A 19074-nucleotide genomic window follows, 5' to 3' on the forward strand; every position below is an offset into this window, starting at 1 on the left:
TACTCCATTTAATTTTGACCAGTTTTGCAGAATACTCGTAACATTTTTCTTCTTGGGTAGATGCGATGCGATATAAAATCTTTAGATATTTGCACTAGAAAACGAGACCATAATACTGCAGAAGGACATCACTTTTTTGCAGTGTGATCAGAAATGAATGCAATACATTTACACTTGATACGAGACGTTTTAATTCAGAGACCATGCTGTATTGTTCCATTTGATTGACTTCTTAAATTTACTTTGTCCTTAAAAGCTTAAAATGGTCCTTCATAAAACCGGATCAGATTATTGTCTTAATCGTGTTAAAATCTGAATATTGTTGTCCATGTAAACACACTCACTGTAACTGAATTAATATTGTATTGATTTAAGAGCTTATAAAAGGCTTTTTTTATGACTCATTCTGTAGGTTACCTTAAAAGGTGATAATTTACTATCTTTGTGTGTGAGTTGTTGAATTATTCACTCAACCAGTTCTTTAACAAACAGAAATGGTGCTACTGCATTTTTTGGAGATGTGCAATGATTTAATTCTGCTGTTGGTTTTGTTTGTAACAATTTTATTTATGGCACATTTAAAATCATATTGAATAATGTACTCACTTCATATGCACAAGAATGTGAATTTCTGTCTTGTAAGCATCGTTCTTGCATGTTTTTCTGATGGTAAAATCTCTTTAATTAGTTCACTACAGCTACGTTATGAGGGAATCGCAATTGGGACCACTTGTGTCATCAAAAATGTGAGGGCCATGGGGAAGATCAGTCATCAGAACAAGGTTGGCAGTGTGTTGCATTTACCTTCGCAATAATCATAGTTGGTCTTTGTTGGGTTTAACTAATAACTGAAGTCTTTGAATTAATCAGAGCCAGTGTTGGGTGCATTTAATTACTAAGTAGTTAGTTAATATAATTTAATTACTTTTTCATTAAAAAAGTAAAGCAAGGGATTACTCTTATTTTTTCTGTCATTTAGTTACAGTTACTTCTTATGTGATTGAACATTTATATACAATACAATACAATAATGGATTTAACAACAAAAATTTAATTCTAACCTTAAAATGCATGCTTTTTATGTACTTTTCTCAATTTCAATACTTTGAGTTAATAATAATATAATAATAATAATATTTTGTCCAATTCTCACTATTAACTAGTTGGTTATTAGCATGAATATTACTGGGATAATGGCTGTTTATTATTACATTTAAAAAAACAAATATTAATGTCTTATCATACCCAATTCTTAAACTTAACAACTTTATAAGTATTAATAAACAGTAATTAGGAGTATACTGAGGCAAAAGTCTTAATAGTGAGACTGTAATGTAAAGAATAATTTATGTAGTTCTCTATTATTTATATGAAAGAATTAAAAGAACCGTTTCATGTCTATCCTTCTATCATTAACTTGTCGAGATTGATATAGGATTTAGAGAGTAAAGAGTAATTATACTTTTTGGAGAGAGAAATTTGTACAGTAATCTATTTACACTGTTGAATATGTAATTATTAACTAGCAATTACTTTTTTGTGAGTAATTTACTTAATCACAAATAATCAACAAGAGGGTATCCATTTATGTTAATAAGGAGAGAAAGGTTTAATCAATTTATTTCTGAAATCTGTGCTACACTGTATTACATAAACTATATTATGCGAACACTCTTGCTAAAAATATGCATGAAGGATTTTTTATATATATTTGCAATGATGCTTTTAGCACAGAACTTGGATATGTGTGTGTGATATTTTTATATATTTTTTAACAGATGTACACATTGAAGGTGCAAATCCCAGGACTGAAGCAGGACAGCCAGTCTCTTCAAATCGTATTGCAACCTGGTATGACAAACAACACAGAAACTGCAACAGAAAGAGGAAATATAAAGGAGTATGTTAAAAACCAGGTGTCGTTTATTTTCCAGGCCCTCCGCACACTCTTGTGGTGTTTCCAGAAGATTTGTTCTCTGTTGAGAATCGAACTCCAGCAGACTTCAGAGTTGAGGTTCACGATGAATATCAGAATATCACCACTCATCCGAAACTCACCGTCCGCTGCCAGGTATTATTTTTTTTGGCAAATGCACACACATTTACTTGGCATGCATATTAGCCTGTCTAATTGGGGACATGCTGTAGACTTCTGTTGTCTTTATATACAGATAATTGAAACATTTGAAGATTAAATCAGGATTTCTCAAACGAATGATTGCTTCTGGTTGAAAATCTAATAATTTTCTGGAATGGAAATAATAATTTATATCTAGGGCATGAGCCTAGAGAGATTTTTGAGTGCACGGGACACAGCATGAGCGAGTTTTAAGTGCGCACAGTTTCTCTGGGAAATCTGCATGCTTGAGGAGAGATTCATGCTCGCACATTATATTAATGTGCTTTAGCGTTATAATAACGCGATCTCGCGGCTGCTTCTGGACCGCATACACAGACTATACGCACTGCAGACGGAGTATGTGTGAACCTGGCACAACAAATCTATTTCAACACCTGAAGCACTGCTACAATGAGCTTTATGATCAATGCATGGCAAAAAACAAACAAACAAAAAAAAACCCTGGACTAGTGTTGGGCGATATGGTCACTTTTCAAATCGTCATATCGTCAGCACGTGAGATCGACAATAAACGATATTATCGTGTCTTTGTGGAGCAAAAGAGAGACTTTTTGTTTTTTTCATAGCATAACTATTTGGTGTTTTAAACCGCGCAGGTGCACCAGAGAGAGCCTTTGGAATCACCAGTAATCTAAAAAATATACTTTCAGACATACTAATAAACTAAGGTTAAATATAAAAATACTGTATTTAAAAATAGCTAGTTCATATATAGTCGGACGCAACTGTCATACCACGCGTCCTGTGACAAATTTGCCGCATCTGTGCACGGAAGTTATCAGTCTAAATGTCAATGGTGAAAATCAATAGTAGATTTCATTCAAAGTCATAAAGTGCTCGGGACCGTGCGTCTCATGACGAGACCGCCACAGAAACAAGAAAGAGATGCATTCTAACATATCTGTGCCATTAAACTCAGTTTGTGAGGGCTCATTTAAAAAACTGAACACATATAGGCCGTTCAGAATACATGTTTAAGTATAATGAAATACCTTTGATCTACAGACGATGTATGTCTGTTTGTGGATGGAGACTCCTTCACCGGCTATGGGCTCATCCTCTTTTGTGTGTCTGTGTGTTTGAAACACTGTGCTGAAGTGAAATAGCTGGGCAGTTTGATAGCCGAAACATAATAGTTATTATTATTATTATTATTATTATTATTATTATTTAATACATTAATAGGAGGATGAGCCTAATATCATCTTGACTATCGACAAAGACATCTGCTATCGTTGATATCTATGATTATCGTCGATACACGATACTATCGTCTATCGGTACAACCCTTTATTTTGGAAATATGTATCAAATTAATACTGAATGCATTTATTACTGTAAAGCATCTCTGTGTGTCAAATTCGTGATTAAAATCGAAATTGCAAAATTGATCAAAGAAATCGCGATATGTTTTTTTTTTTTTGTCTATATCGCCCAGCCCTAGCGTAGTGCGATTATCAAATCAAATACTGTGATTTCTTTAAAAGTAAGTATAGTATGGTTTGCAGGGATTTGTGATAAAATAGTGAAGTGACATTCAGCCAAGTATGGTGACCCATACTCAGAATTTGTGCTCTGCATTTAACCCATCCGAAATGCACACACACAGAGCAGTGAACACACACACACACACTGTGAGCACACACCCGGAGCAGTGGGCAGCCATTTATGCTGCGGCGCCCGGGGAGCAGTTGGGGGTTCGATGCCTTGCTCAAGGGCACCTAAGTCGTGGTATTGAAGGTGGAGAGAGAACTGTTCGTGCACTCCCCCCACCCACAGTTCCGTCCGGCCCGAGACTAGAACCCACAACCCTTTGATTGGGAGTCCAACCCTCTAACCATTAGGCCACGACTTCCCCACAAATAACACAAATTATCTCAATATAATTTTCCTTAATAAAATAATAACAAAAGTTAGATGAATGTTTGATACAACCTTTTTGCACTATGCAAATTAGTAATGCACTGAAATTTTTGCAACTGAATTTTCAGCCAAAAAGGCAAATTTATGTTTTAGTCAAAATAGTTTTGAGGGCCAAAATCACTGAATGAAACAGTTCTGTTTGAGTAATGTTTCTCTGATGGCGTCAGTGTCTATTTCATGCACAAAAAGTGGATAAACTACAATAGGTAAACATGTCAGCTGTGTGAATGCTAATGCTGAATTAAAAGTCAGTTTCTCATTTTTAATCGATAGTGATACTGATTCTTAAATCTGAACATCAGTCTTTTAGTCTGTGCTGTTTTCTGTTTCATAAACTTCACTAAACATTATTTTTATCACCTGCCATCCAGTCGTCGCAGGAAGCTTTTTGCTTTGTTACTTTTAATATTAAAAACAAAGTCCAAGCTTTCAGTCAATTTTGTAATGGAATACAAATAATAAATTGTGTTTTTGGCTCTTTAATGTCAAGTGACAGATGGCTGTATCCACATCAGTTCAAATGGCACGTGAAAGGTTAATCTCTTCCTTTTTAATACTAGTTACAGAGGCAAATTAATGTTAAGTGGACATCAGAACCTATTGAAATAACTTGTGAAATGTTTTAATGTCTTATGTAATCGCTCAATCATTGTCAAGATGTCAAACAGAACAAAAGACATTGTAAGCAATGTCGCATAGCATTAACCTCAGGAAAGCCAATGTGCATAATCTCAATAGTCAGCTATAAAAAAAAAAAAAAACTCTATAGAGGAGCATGTTGATCAATATATCTACTATATTGCATATTCATTACATGTTTTCTTTTGTTTGAATAAATCTGTCACAAAGAAAAAAATTTATTACAGCCACTGATTACAGCCATTGTTTATTTTCTATAATGATGTTGAGTATAAAAAATTATATCCATAAAATGTTTATATAGAAACTGCCTATAAGAACACTGTTTTTAATATAATTACGTTTTGCATGTTTCACCTGTTGCATGTATAATTTCATTTACACTTTTGTAAACTTAGCTTTATGAAAGACCTTCCATTGAATGGCACAGAACTATAGTTCATCTTTTAAATGGTAAATGTGTGTTTGTAGTTGCTGGGAGCCCCTGATCTGCCCGTGGATGTTGTGGACTGCAGTAACACTGGCTCTGCACTCCTGCTGACCAAACCACTTCTGCTGAAGACTGTAAACGCTGAACAAATCCTCACGGCTAAGTTCAACATTCCTGTAAGATGCATCATTTGCTCTGTGTCTAGTCTGTTTGTTTATAACCAATATATTATTATCAGGCATGCACAATATTGGATTTTTTTGCAGATAACCGATATGCCGATATTGTTCAAGTAGTTTTTGCCGATACCGATAAATTTATTTTTGTTTGGAAACAACACCAAGTCTCTCCTGTGCAGAGATTCTGAACAAATTATTTTTAATTTTATTAAGTTTTTAACAAAACATATTTTTTAGAATTAAAATTAAGTTTTTATTATGAGAGAACACTGAAAGCACTGAAAAACATTTTATTTAAAGAGTTAAAATTTGTAAATAGTATAAAGAAAAAGAGTTTAAAAAACATAAAAAGAGTGAAAAAAACCATAATACACCTTAATAAAATAAATCTGTATAAAATGATTTAATTAACAAGTGTTATGTTTGTGATTTTTAATCATGTAAGCGATATCTTCTGACCTTTAAATCAAAAAATGCTTTTGATTTTACTACACCAGTTTAACACTAACACTACTGATTTATTTAATCAGAAATACAATCTTAATTTTATTTGTGCATTTTACTTTCATTTTATTCCAACAGCGCCCCCAAAGGAATTAAAACTCCTTACCTGATGGGCATTCTCAGTTCAAATAAAAATAGTGGTCAACCGATATATCGGGTTATAGCTGACATTTTTCAAATATCGGCATTGGCCGATAAGTTTTTCTGCTTGGCTGATGTGTTCAAGGTGAGACTTTTATTTTGATTGCATTGAGAGCGGCAGCGCTTGTGCACATAGTGCTCACACTCTCTCTCTTGTCAGTTGTCGTTGTTAGCAGTCCTGTCTAATTCAGATAGAAGTCGGTCTAATAATCAGGTAGAACGGTTAAACAAATAATTAATGTATACAGAAAGTATTATAACGATTGATTTATATTATTAGTAATAGAAAGGCAAACATTATAATACTTCCTGGTTTGTCGTCAGCATTAAGCAAATACACATTTATTTAATTTGAACAAATCTTTGAATGACTAATGAACATTTAATTTCGCAGAAACTGGTTGTGAAGTGTGTATCCAGCATGATCATGTGTTCTCTGCGTGACGGTTGGTCCCATGTGAATTGAATGCTCTAAACTTTAAACTCGTGATTTCAAATTATGCTGTGCTTTATGCATTTGCCCAGTGTCTTATTCATGTCATTTTCACTGTGTGCTGTATGTAAAATGAGGGTTACCCTGGCTTTACTTGAAAAATGTGATTCCCAATGCACACAAACTTCCCAGAATACGGAGTGCTCTGTTGGTAACAGTGTTTACTTCCTTTTTATTATATTTTTATTAAATATTTATATTTTTGTGGAAAATACTTTGTAGTCTAAAATATAAGTATGTTTATTTTACACATTAATTTCTTTATCCATTGTAAAACGATTTCAAATTTCTTAAATATTAATAAAATAAAAGTTATATTGGCTCTGTATCGGTTATCGGCCCCCTTGCTTTCCAAGATATTGGCATCAGCTGTCAAAAAAATACAATAAAATATTGGTCGACCACTAATCAAAAACATTGAATCTAATCACCATTCAGGTAAAAAAAAATTCAAAAATTACCATAGCGCTGATCTTATCACTAGCACACCCTGGGCAAATGTGAGTTATTTGTCTTATCGGCACAATTGTGTATATATATCAGACCGATGCCGATGTTTACATTCCAAAATCATTCCGATAATATAGTGCATCCCTAATTTTTATGGAAATAAATCTTTAGCTTTTAATTTTCAGATGCATGTTGCTTTTTGTGCATTTAATTCATATTTAATAGGCATGCATTTATATTATATTTGTGACTTTAAGCATTTGCCATCAGTGTTTTTATCAATTTTGTTCAATTTGGCTGATATTAGAAGCAAATAATACTTTAAAAAAAAAAAGGAGACAAAAAAAACTTTTATAAAGTATTGAAAAATTGTCTGCCTTTTCTACTTTAAATTAAAATTTCAGAGTTTGATTTGTAGTGGCTAAACTATTTTGTAAAATTTTGTTTTTCACATTTTTTAATAATAGTGTGTTGGTACAATTAATGCTCGTAATTGTTTTTTGTCTGCTTTGCTTTTTAAGTATGCGTATAAAATCTAGATAATCAGCATCAGGGGCTGTTTGTATAAAGCCACAGCATATTTATTTTACAAATTAATAATTCATCTGTGCATATGTGTCTTTTTTTACCTAATAAATACACTTTTATTGACCTTACATGCCTCAACTCATTTTAAAATTCTATGAAACTTTCATAAAAGTAAAGTGTATTATTGGCTGTTTTATTTGCATCATAGTTTGTTTGTGTGTTTCTGTGCATGTAGAACCACAGGACAGTGGCGTGTGTTGAACGCCGGCTCCGCGTCTTGCCCAGCTCACGGATATCTCGTTTGGAGATCTACAGACAGGAAGAGGGCTCCGATGATGTCATGGTGCTGCAGAACGCCGAGCGCATTGATTGGACGGCGGGAGACACGCTAGGAAGCCTGTGCTTCAGACTGTATGATGAGGGCAATAGACTGGTTTCCCTTCAGCCAAAACTCACCGGGATGATTAAGGTTTACTTTCAGTGACTAAATCTGTTTGCACTGACTTACTGTAATACTCAGCCCCAAAAATAAGTCAACCTTGTTGACAACCTTTTAATGACAAAACACACAAAATAAATTAGAAGTATACGCAATACGTAATATACACGTAAGTAAACATTCATCAATGAATTGGGTGTCATAAAGTAACAGCTAACAATTTTTGTAGCATTTATAAATCTTCATAGGGACAGTTTTACTAACAGCTTGTGCCAGCGTAAACCATCTTTTGACATTAAATTGGTACCTGACCTTATTGAATATGCATTTCAATGAATTTCCCTTCAAAAGAATCACTGTACAACTTTCACTAATGTTTTTGCTCGTCGAATAACTGGCATTTGCACCGTTATTTAACTTAAACAATTTTGTACTTGAAATGGATGCAACTTTTTGTTATTATTTTTATTTTTATGTGTGATATATATTTGTCATGCAGTGTGTATATTGTGCACAGGATGAAAGTAATATTGTGTCCTGTAGGTGAATTGGACAGCAGATATAAACGCAGAAGAGCTCTCTCAGGGAAAACTGCCTCCTTTAAGCGTCCCGACTCAAGCACAGAGAGAGCATTTCTACCACGTGTCTTTCCACGACCAGCACACGGTCAACTTTTCCTTCATCATTGTGTAAGCTACACACAGTTATGTATGACATGTCTCTCTGTCTTTCGTTATATACCCAAACAAAAGCACATTTCTGCATGTGTGTGTCTCTGAAGGCCTCGTCCAGATGAGCCCGAGCGTCTGCGGGTCAACCTCAGCGAGTCGACTGTCAAAATGGGAGAAATTCTGTCTGGAAACATATGTAAGTATCATCTTTAGGTATATCATAATTGGGTTTCACTTTAAATCAGCGAGTCGTAGTGGGTTTATAAAAGTTCAGTTAAGTCTCAGGGGTATATCTGTAGCAATAGCCTAAAAACATTGTATGGGTCAAAATTATAGATTTTTCTTTTATACCTTTCTTTTATAAGATCATGTTCCATGAATATATTTGTAACATTTCATAAATATATCAAAACTTCATTTTTGACTAGTAATATGCATTGCTAAGAACTTCATTTGGACAACTTTAAAGATGATTTTCTCAATATTTAGATTTTTTGCACCCTCATATTCCAGATTTACAAATAGTTGCATTTCAGCCAAATATTGTCAGATCATAACAAACCATACATCAGTGAAAAGCTTATTTATTCAGCCTTCAGATTGTGTAGAAATCTCAATTTCAAGAAACTGACCCTTATGGCTGGTTTTGTGGTCCGGGGTCACATCTGTAATATCTTTTGAAACTGATTGTCCTTTCACAGACGCTCCATTTGTAGATCACTCACCAGTTTTGTGTTTGTTGAAAACATTCAGTTTTTGAAACCTGTGTTTCTCTCAGATGTAGAAGTTGTTGATCAGTATGGGAATAAAACGGACGGTCTGAACTCTGATGTTGTGAAGACTTTGAGTGTGTCTGCTGATGGTCTGGATAAATCAGCTCTGGCCGTTGAATGGCAGGTACTGTACACACAACCACAGACACGAGCAAATGAGCAGTTTTTGATAGGGATGCCCTCTTTACTGCCATATTACAGTTCACATAATCTCTCATCTCTCTGTCAGTCATTCAGCATGCACACCCCAGTCATGTTTTGAATGTGTATGCTGTTTTGCAGGCCAGCAGTGGACAGTTTTCTGTTTGCCGGGTTCGGTTCGTAGGAGGAACACCTGGCCCGAGGGAGCTGTGCTTTAAGTATCAAGACATGAAGGAATTTGTGCGAGTCGAAGTCACCGCTGGACCTCCGGTGCAGATAAAGCTGCTGGAGAAGCCAGAGATGGTGTGTCACATTTTCACATCCCCAACACTGACTTTCATGATGGGATCTGTTTGAGTAAAGCTGGTCTCTGTAGCCTCTGCAGGTGGTGAACGGCCAGGGTTTGGACGCGCCGCTCGTCGTGCAGCTGTGTGACGAATGGGGAAACCCTTCACCAGACCAGCGCATTGAGATCACGATGAAGCCTCTGATGCCACAGCTGAAGGTACTTTGGGCAAAGAGAGGACTGTGGATTTATTTACACTTGCATTCAGTCATTTAGTAGATACTTTTATCCAAATGAGGACAATGGGAGCAATCAAAATCAACAAATGAGCAAGTCTCAGTTAACTTATAACTGCATTATGCCTTCACAATGGAACAAAAATGCCAATGGAATTTAAAAAACAAACAAAACTGAGTTCCTACTGTGCGGTCTGCAGATAAACTTGTCATATTTTACATTTTACTGCCCTACTATTCAACTGAAGTAATGCAATTCTTAAGACTTTTTTGTCTGTCTCTTTCAGATAAAGTCTTTAATATCATCTCAGCCTGTGGATTCAGAAGGAAAAGCTTGCTTCGTATTAGAAACTATAAGTGGTCCAAAGTAAGTACATACTGAACCCTATAGAGCCTACTGTGTTATATTTGACACATGGATTTCCCAGGCCTCTAAATGATCATCATGATCAAACTTTGTATTTGTCTTTTTGCCATGCAATCGATCTGATTTTCACGAAGCAAATGCAAGAATAATTTTGAAATTGTTAGTAATATTTCAGTGTTAACCGCTTCCAATGATCCAGACATAATGTTTTATAAAAGTCATATCGAGTATCTCATTGAATGAAACGAAGGAAAACTCACTGTATCAGTATATGAGCCATAAAAGTCTGATGTATCAGATATGATGCTCAACAAAACCCGCTGTCTTTCACGTTCTGTCTCTTTTTCTCTATTTCTTTAGAGGGGTGCATCATTTGAAGTTTCTAGGCTCTTTTGGCAGGAAGGGGATTCCTGGACCTGTAGTAAAACTAAACTTGATTCCTGACCCCAACAAACCCGTCGAGCTCTCTGTTAGCTATGACAGTGCTGCCACCTTAAATGCAGGGGACATTTTCCCAGGTGTGTGTGGATGCATATAAGCCTAGTGGAGCCAACATTATATTTTTAAGTTCAGTATAGATTAGTGTGCATGTCATGTTTCAGTGTTTACGGTGATGGTGGTTTCTGAGGAGGGCACGCCGGTGAGAAACATCTGCCCGGCGAACCTCTCGATGCTGCTGTGGAAGGGCACGGTCTCAGGCTCCTATCCCCCCTCTACTGTGAGTCACCCGATCTAGTCTTTATTTTGACACTTTGCTTCAAGCCCCAAGTCTCTCAGAACGAGTCAAGATTATAATCTGAGTCACAATTCAATCCATGTTTCGTTCATTCATTCAGTCATCATTTCTTCACCCTCATGTCGTTCCAAACCTGTATGAGTTTCTTTCTTCTGTTGAACACAAGAGAAGATATTTTGAAGAATGCTGATAAGCAAACGGTTGATGGTCCCCATTGACTTCCATAGTATTTCTTTCTCTACTATGGAGTTCAATAGGGATTAACAACTGTTTGCTTACCAGCATTCTTTACGGTATCTTCTTTTGTAGGGATGCACCTATCATGATTTTTCATGGCCGATTCCGATACCGATTTTTACAAGCAAACTGGCCGATACCGATTTCCGTTTTTTTTTTTTTTTTTAAGCAACAAACAAGAAAAAAGGAAAGTATGCATAAACAAGATGTTTATTTGGTATTTAATTGGCCAAATTGGCTTTTAGCTATTGAAAACAAAAACCGTGACAGTCTGAAATGAACGCCAGTAACTGCACAGTAAGTAGCCTTCAATACAAACATAGATGGTACAGACATCAGCATTTAGCTTTTGTTTTTGAATTGGGTTGAAACTACAGAGAACTGGCCTTAAATGAAAAGATTAACTGTAACCATATGAAATTAAAGGCAACAACTTTATAGTTCTACAATCCAAACAACACAATCAACACACATTCAACAAGAGGTTTCTTAATCAGCATTCAGTATTTTGGTTTTTACATTTGGTTTTAAATATATAAAAAAGGTCTTTGCCAGTGTCTTTATTTACAGACTAAATAAAATTATGCTATATAAATAGATTATTCAAAAATGTTAAAATCAAATAATGTTGGTGCGAATAAAACAAAGATGCAAAGTGTTTCATTCATCCAATAAAAAAAATATGTAAGGTAATGATTCACATCTATATTTTTTAACTTGAGCCAATGAAAAATAAATAACTTCTTGTCTCAAGTTAAAAAATATAGATGTGAATCATTACCCTAAAATTTTTTAATTGGATGAATGAAGCACTTTTTCTCAGTGTGCTACAGCAGGTGATTTTTAAATCAGATTAAGTCGATGTAATTTTAAGGTCAAATAAAAATAATCCTCCTATACAGAACTGACATTTATTTCTGGCTTTTCAAACGTGTATGCAAGTCCTACTTTACAAAAAAAAAAAAAAGCTTTTGTCACAGTTTAGTCCGTTTAGTTTCTCATCCAACACGTGAGAAGTTGATCTGAACATCTCTTCACGATCTACTCATCTTCAGGGCGTGGACAGGTACAGTATATGCTCGTGCAGCTTTAGTGCGCACAGAAAAGAGACTCTTATTTGTGCGTCACTACACCAACGGCCGATCGCTTCCTGCTATCTGTGCCTCAGACATGAAGCCCTGCATTTCCAGTGCTGATCGGCCGCCTGTGTCCTATTCTTTTGTGTTTAACATACATAAGAAAGAGACTTATTTTTTGGGTTAACTATCCCTTTAAGTCTTCAAAGCTTTTCTAAAAGCTGTTGTATCTTGTATCTCGTTTATGTTTAATACAATATTTTAAGAGTAACTACACTGAAATAGTAATAAAATTAATTTTGTTATTTACACCTTTTTTTTATCCTTACTACAGTAAACTGATAAATGTATAAATAATCGTTTGTTTAGATCTTATATGTGACCCTGGAACACTAAAGCAGTCTTAAGTCTCTGGGGTATATTTGTAGCAATAACCAAAAATACATTGTATGGGTCAAAATGATTGATTTTTCTTTTATACCAAAAATCTTTTGGATATTAAGTAAAGATCATGTTCCATGAAGATATTTTGTACATTTCCTAAAAACTTGATTTTTGATTTGTAATATGCATTGCTAAGAACTTCATTTGATCAACTTTAAATGCGATTTTCTCAATAGTTAGATTTTTTTGCATCCTCAGAGTCCAGATTTTCTAATACAAAAATCCTTACAAACCATACATTAATGGAAAGCTTATTTATTCAGATTGCAGGTTTTGTGGCCCTTGTTCACAAATATTATATCATATTATGTATCATTTCATATTAAAGTCATATTACAAGCATGTGACGTTCAGCAGCAGCAGCTCTTAAAGAAACAGCAGCCAAATAGCCGTCAATTATACTGTAATGTTGAATGCAATTGTCAATGGTTAAATATTAGGAAAAAAAGAGGGGTAGAATAAAATCTCATTCAAGTAGATGCATCAAATCTAAAAGACGCTACATTATATTTGATGGAAGTATTCTAAAACACTTAAGCACTCTTTGTGACTGATAACATGATGTAACAGGCATTTTTGCACAGGCATTATAAAATACAATTTTGACAAGACATTGAGTAAATTGGACAATGTTTTGTGTTTTAACTCAGGCTTCGACTCTGAAGTGTAGTAAACGCAAAGACACAGAAAAGGATGACTGCTTCTGCTTCAGGTAATAAAGCAACATACGTCTGTAATAAGTCCTTTTTTTACTTTATAACAACTCAATCAGTCAATATCTATCAATTAATCAAGAGTTTTTTGTCATATGTAAAGCAAACACAGTTACACTCTACAATGAAATCCTTACTCTCTGAATCCTCTAGACACAAAAAACATATTAGAAAATTGCTATTGCATGTATAAATAGAAAGGCACGTGTGTGTGTGTGTGTGTGTGTGTGTGTGTGTGTGTGTGTGTATATATATATATATATATATATATATATATATATATATATATATATATATATATATATATATATATGTAATATAGTTTTTGATTTCTCTACTTTACTGGAATTTACTGAAACCTTAGAAAAATCATGAAATCCTGTGTCTGTTTGATTGAAAACAATAGCAGCTGCACATGTGTAAAATATTACTCACAATGTACATTCATTTCCGTTTTTGACCCTTGTGTTTTTGTTTTGTGTATTTTTTTTAGGGATAAGCAGATTCCAGAGCTTGCAGGACAGTATGTTGTCCAGTTTGTGTTGGCTTTGGACGAAACCAAACATCTGTGGAGCAAGCAGGTGAGAATACACCGTATTTGGCCCAATTTGTTGAATGTGCAGCTTGATAATCCTATTGCTTACTCCATGATATGCATGTGTGTTTCTGTTTTAGACTCCACTGAATGTTGTTCCCAATAAAGCGGTGAAATTATCCCCCGAGGCTCCACCTTCAACTCCTGTTGTGTCCAATAGTAGCAATCGGACCAATCGCACACTGCTGGACAGCTTCAATCTGAAGATCATGGTGAGTTTCGGTCTCCGCTAGTTATCTCTTTAAATGATTTTTCTTCTATATTGAGCTTTCATGTCATCCATTTCATGCCATTTTTCTTGTCATTTTGGTATTCTCACATCATGTAGATCAGATAAATGCAGAAAGCTTGAGTTAGTGTTTGTTTCTTACTCTGCAGGACCAATACAGTAACGCTGCTGGTGAGCGTTTAGATGGAAAAGTGCTCGTGACAGTAAAAGGCACAGGAGACGTGGTGCTTCCAGTGTTTGAGAATGGAGCTAGAAGTGTGTCCTACAGCCTCACTAACGGCGAGACAATCATTACTGTGAGTGCTTGTTTATCAGTCTTCATTTAGCATTATTCATGTACTATTATAATATTTATTCATGCTTAGAATTTGCTCAATTTGATATGCATTTTTGGTCATTTTATTAGTTTCCTTTTTTAAAATAAAGCTAATTACTAAAAAAACTGTAGATATGTTTTTAAAAAAGAAAACAAATAGTAATGACAAAAGCGCATAGCAAATTTACTGTTTTTCTTACTACTTTTTTTTTTTTGCATCTTAGATATTTTTCTTTTTATCTGTATTTCAATCAACGAAAACTATTTTTATTTGAAACTTGTGAAAATATACAAAAAAATGGTTATTTGTTCAAAACAACAAAACAGCTTTCGCACATACACACAAATTTCAGATAAAACACACACTTGCAGAGAGACCCCATTCAAGTTTGAGAGATTTATACAAGTTACCTGAAAAAAAAGAAAAATTACAAAATGGACCGGTACAAAAAAAAACAAAAAAAAACATTGAATGATTGTAAGATGTGATAAACATTCAGTGAGTTAAGATGCATGAAAACAAACCAAACTTGACAAAAAAAAATGGCTGGGGTTAAAGCAGTCTTCCAAATGCATAAATATAAATTTGTAAAATCCCTTGCTTTTATGCATGGCCTCTGTATGGATTCATCCAAACTGCACACCTTTACCCCAAACGAAATGAATAATTTAAAATGTGTGTGCTGTAGGATTTGGCACTTTTGGAGAACAGTCCTGGTGTGGATGGAGCCGAGTACATCCTCCAGTTCAGTCCTGAGATTCATCAGAAAAGTGTTACCATCGCTCCGTATAGCCTGCCTTTCAGATTCTGCAACGGTTAGTCAGCAGACACACGACCCAGTATTACTTACATTACTATTGACTGTCTCGGAGATCAGTGAAAAAACTGCTGTAACCAATCAAAATCAGTCTGTATTGTATGTAACTAGAATTAAATCTATACTTAATAAGTTAAGAAAATTATAATATCCATGTCATAATTAAAATGTAATGTGGCATATGTGACAAGCAGTATTTCTGTGTTATTGAATTATTATTGCTGCACAGTTAAACAGTTGCATGGTAAATAAATGAAATATATAAGTATATCCTTTAAGGCCTGAGGATGAGTAAAGTAAACAAATGTAATTTTTAGGTGACTATTTCTTTGAACTCTTACTATATACTAAGTGACTTAATTTTCTTAAACTACGGAGATGTTGTTATTTGTAATGTAGGTGTGAAGCAATCCCTTTTTGATATTTTGATCTCTTTCAGATGCAGAACGTCAGAAAGTTGTTGTGAGTCTCAGTAAGAAGAAAGATCGCCTTTCCCAAACCGTTCTGATGTACCGGGAATTTTTTGATACCAATGGTCAACTAACATCTGAACTTGAATGTAGGCACTGCGTATTTTGGTTTGGTTAATTATTTATTGATTGATTTGATTCATTAGTTTTTACTCTGATCATGCGTGACTCGTATACGTGCTCGTCTCTGCAGGTCAGGTGCGAGATGCAACACACAAATTAAACGAGCTCAAACCAGAGCTCACGAAATGTGGTTTAGACGTCTCAGAACTAACCACTGTGAGTCTGTACATGCACTCTAACATGCAAACTGTTTTCTTGCTGTTTGTTTATTGTATAAGCATGCATTTAATTCCAGCCGTCATGTGTTTGCTTGTCTCTTTGTTTCTGTATCTGTCCAGGTATCCACAATAGAGAAAGTTATACATGACAAGAAATCCATTTTGACCAATATAGAGAATCAGCCTCGGCGCAAATGCAGCATTTCTGACCCTTTCAAAGGCAGCCCACAGGTTCTGGGAAAGGTGTGCATTCGGTTTTCACCTATATTAGTGTTTGTATTTGATGGTCCCTTCACAGCAGGGTGATGGAAAATACACTGTTCTCCGATCAGTACTTGAAATGTTTCATGCTTATTAAAACCCCAGCGCTGGCCTGTTAGCGTGTTATTCATATGGTGGAGGGCTTTATCAGTGTGAGCGATAGAGGAGGTTAAATGTTTGAGTTGTGAAACTCTGAGACACATTTATTCGGATTAAACTGGCTGTTGTCTATGGAAAGCCGTTTCAGCCACATAAGTACAAATACCATGCTTCGGAAAATCAGAAATAATGACATATGACTTATAAATTATGACTTAAGTCATCATGACATATACTGAAACGAACATAAAATGTCATTTAAAAAGAATGACATAGTCACAATTTAAACAAAATGTGACATGAAAAGTCAAAATTATGACCAAAAAAAAAAAAACAACTGACATAAAATGGCATTATTTTAATTCATAAGTCATTATATGATATAAAAAGTCAAAATTTACATGATGTCATTATGACAACTGACATATTGAGTTAACATTCATTCATGACAAGTTAAAACTAAGAGACCAAGTCATTACGACAAAAACTCAAATGTTGACAAATTATGAAAAAGTCATAAAAATTAACAAACCTTAAATAATGGCAAAAGTCAAATGATTAGGATTAAACAGCAAACCAAAAAGAAGTCAATTTGAACTTTTGTCAAATTTGAATATTAAATGTTGTTGTTTTTTAATCTTATAACTAAAACATGATTAGGACTTCAAATATCAAATTTATTTTGCCTTTCATCCATAATTTTGATTTACCAAATCATGTACTCTTAAACCCAGTACAGTTACTGAACAAGGAATAAAACAACAAAACTATTTTAATAGTGATCTGAAATGCATGTGACATTTGTTACCCATTTATAACAAATCTGTTCTTGTTGAAAACAGTAAAAAAATAGGGAGTTTTGGTATCACGTTCATAATGCATAATAAAATGTAAATGTTCATAATGCATTAAAAACACTTAAATAATTGCATGGAGCAAACAAACAACACAAATCTGGAGTTTTGTGTTTGAGGTTTTTAACGGTCAAACTGGGGTCTGGGTGTGAAGGGGACGGTCATCCCAACATGATGAGAATCGGAGGACTCTTCCAGAGACGTGTGAGGTGATGTGGTGATGTTTGCAGGTGGGTCATCTGGCTCTGGTGGAGGATGATGCTGCAGCGAAGGTGATCTCTTGGCATCTTCTGGGTGACATGGACTGTGTGGTTACTGAAACGACTTCTGCTGCCAAGAGAATCTATGATGACACACAGGGACGACAGCAAGTCATTCCCCTCGAGACGGTCTTCTGGAGACCAAATGACAGGTACTCATACGTGCCGTTTTGTTTTTGTGTGCTTTTTCATTTTTAGTTTTTTTTTTTTTGTAAAGGTCTATAATGTTATTTTACTGAATCAAGTTAAAGGTGACCTTTCATAAAAGTCCCCGGTGCATCTACCAACCCAAAAAACATGAATATTTTTTTTTTTTTAATAAGCCTTTTTTTCTGTAAGCTTGTGAAAATAGAAAAGTTAATAATGCTGCTGCCATACGGATTTTAAAATAAAAATCCCATTTCTTTCCCAGCTGTTTATTTTCACAGACATAACTTGTGTGTTTTTAATGTAAACTTGTGTGTATTTAAGCGCAATAAGACATGAAAGACAACTTAGTTCAGTACTCTCATACAGTACGTGCATTTCTTTAATAAAATAAATAAACTTAATTTATGCACTTAGCTGACGCTTTTATCCAAAGCGACTTAAATTGCATTCAGGCAAACAATTTTCTACTAACATGGGATTCGAACCCCCAACCTTGTTAACGCAATACTCTACCACTTGAGCTACAGGAACACTAAATTATCAATAAGTGAGTGGATTATTGCGTTTATTTTGTCTCAGCTACATGTTTTCTCTTTCTGTGCATGTTTTTTCATGTGTCTTAGGCCTCTGCCTCACATCAGGAATGGCTTACCTCTCTTCCGTCCCATTGGCAATCCTGTGTTCGTAAAAGACATGCTCATTTTTCCTGAGCACGTAGAAGGCTGCAATAAAGGTAACTTGAGAGCTCAAAAACACACATGAACACCATTGTGAATAAAAATGTAAAAAATTTCCCAGAAAGGGATTTGTGTATTTAATACTGTGTCTTTGTTGTTCTCCAGATGACAGCCAGAATGAGTTATTAGTTGTTGTAGCCCTTTAACTTGCTATACTGTTTTATTCTTTTCTTTTTGTGAACAATTCAAAGAATTGCATTTACAACAAATATAAAAATGTAAAACTCCTTTCTGTCATTTATTATGAATTATTTGGTGTTTACAGCTGTTATATCCTGCTGCACCTCTATAACATTTCATTATTTAATAAACCGATCTAGTTGCCACTCATTTAGTGCTTGCTGAAAAATAGTATAATGAATTCTCATGACATTAATAAATGCAAAACAAGAAAACCTGTATTTGACAAATTATTATTAATAGATTTATTCCCATTTAGTAGCTTCACATGTATTGTG

General features: G+C 34.7%; 1 protein-coding gene across 1 annotated transcript in view; it reads left to right on the forward strand.

Annotated features, from left to right (window-relative positions):
* Nucleotides 1–19074, forward strand: part of smchd1 (structural maintenance of chromosomes flexible hinge domain containing 1) — a 44294-nt gene that overhangs the window by 16961 nt on the left and 8259 nt on the right. Inside the window, exons 22-44 of the mRNA XM_052561843.1 lie at nt 689–782; nt 1779–1851; nt 1935–2071; nt 5174–5308; nt 7663–7896; nt 8410–8555; nt 8648–8733; nt 9316–9434; nt 9593–9754; nt 9828–9956; nt 10261–10340; nt 10701–10858; nt 10943–11058; nt 13484–13545; nt 14040–14127; nt 14222–14353; nt 14520–14666; nt 15376–15502; nt 15944–16063; nt 16168–16253; nt 16376–16498; nt 17700–17881; nt 18503–18612. Of these exons, the coding sequence (XP_052417803.1) occupies nt 689–782; nt 1779–1851; nt 1935–2071; nt 5174–5308; nt 7663–7896; nt 8410–8555; nt 8648–8733; nt 9316–9434; nt 9593–9754; nt 9828–9956; nt 10261–10340; nt 10701–10858; nt 10943–11058; nt 13484–13545; nt 14040–14127; nt 14222–14353; nt 14520–14666; nt 15376–15502; nt 15944–16063; nt 16168–16253; nt 16376–16498; nt 17700–17881; nt 18503–18612 (2846 nt within the window). The remainder of the gene's footprint in view (nt 1–688; nt 783–1778; nt 1852–1934; nt 2072–5173; nt 5309–7662; nt 7897–8409; nt 8556–8647; nt 8734–9315; nt 9435–9592; nt 9755–9827; nt 9957–10260; nt 10341–10700; nt 10859–10942; nt 11059–13483; nt 13546–14039; nt 14128–14221; nt 14354–14519; nt 14667–15375; nt 15503–15943; nt 16064–16167; nt 16254–16375; nt 16499–17699; nt 17882–18502; nt 18613–19074) is intronic.

Source organism: Carassius gibelio, chromosome B7 (assembly GCF_023724105.1).
Source record: "Carassius gibelio isolate Cgi1373 ecotype wild population from Czech Republic chromosome B7, carGib1.2-hapl.c, whole genome shotgun sequence".
Taxonomy (NCBI): domain Eukaryota; kingdom Metazoa; phylum Chordata; class Actinopteri; order Cypriniformes; family Cyprinidae; genus Carassius; species Carassius gibelio.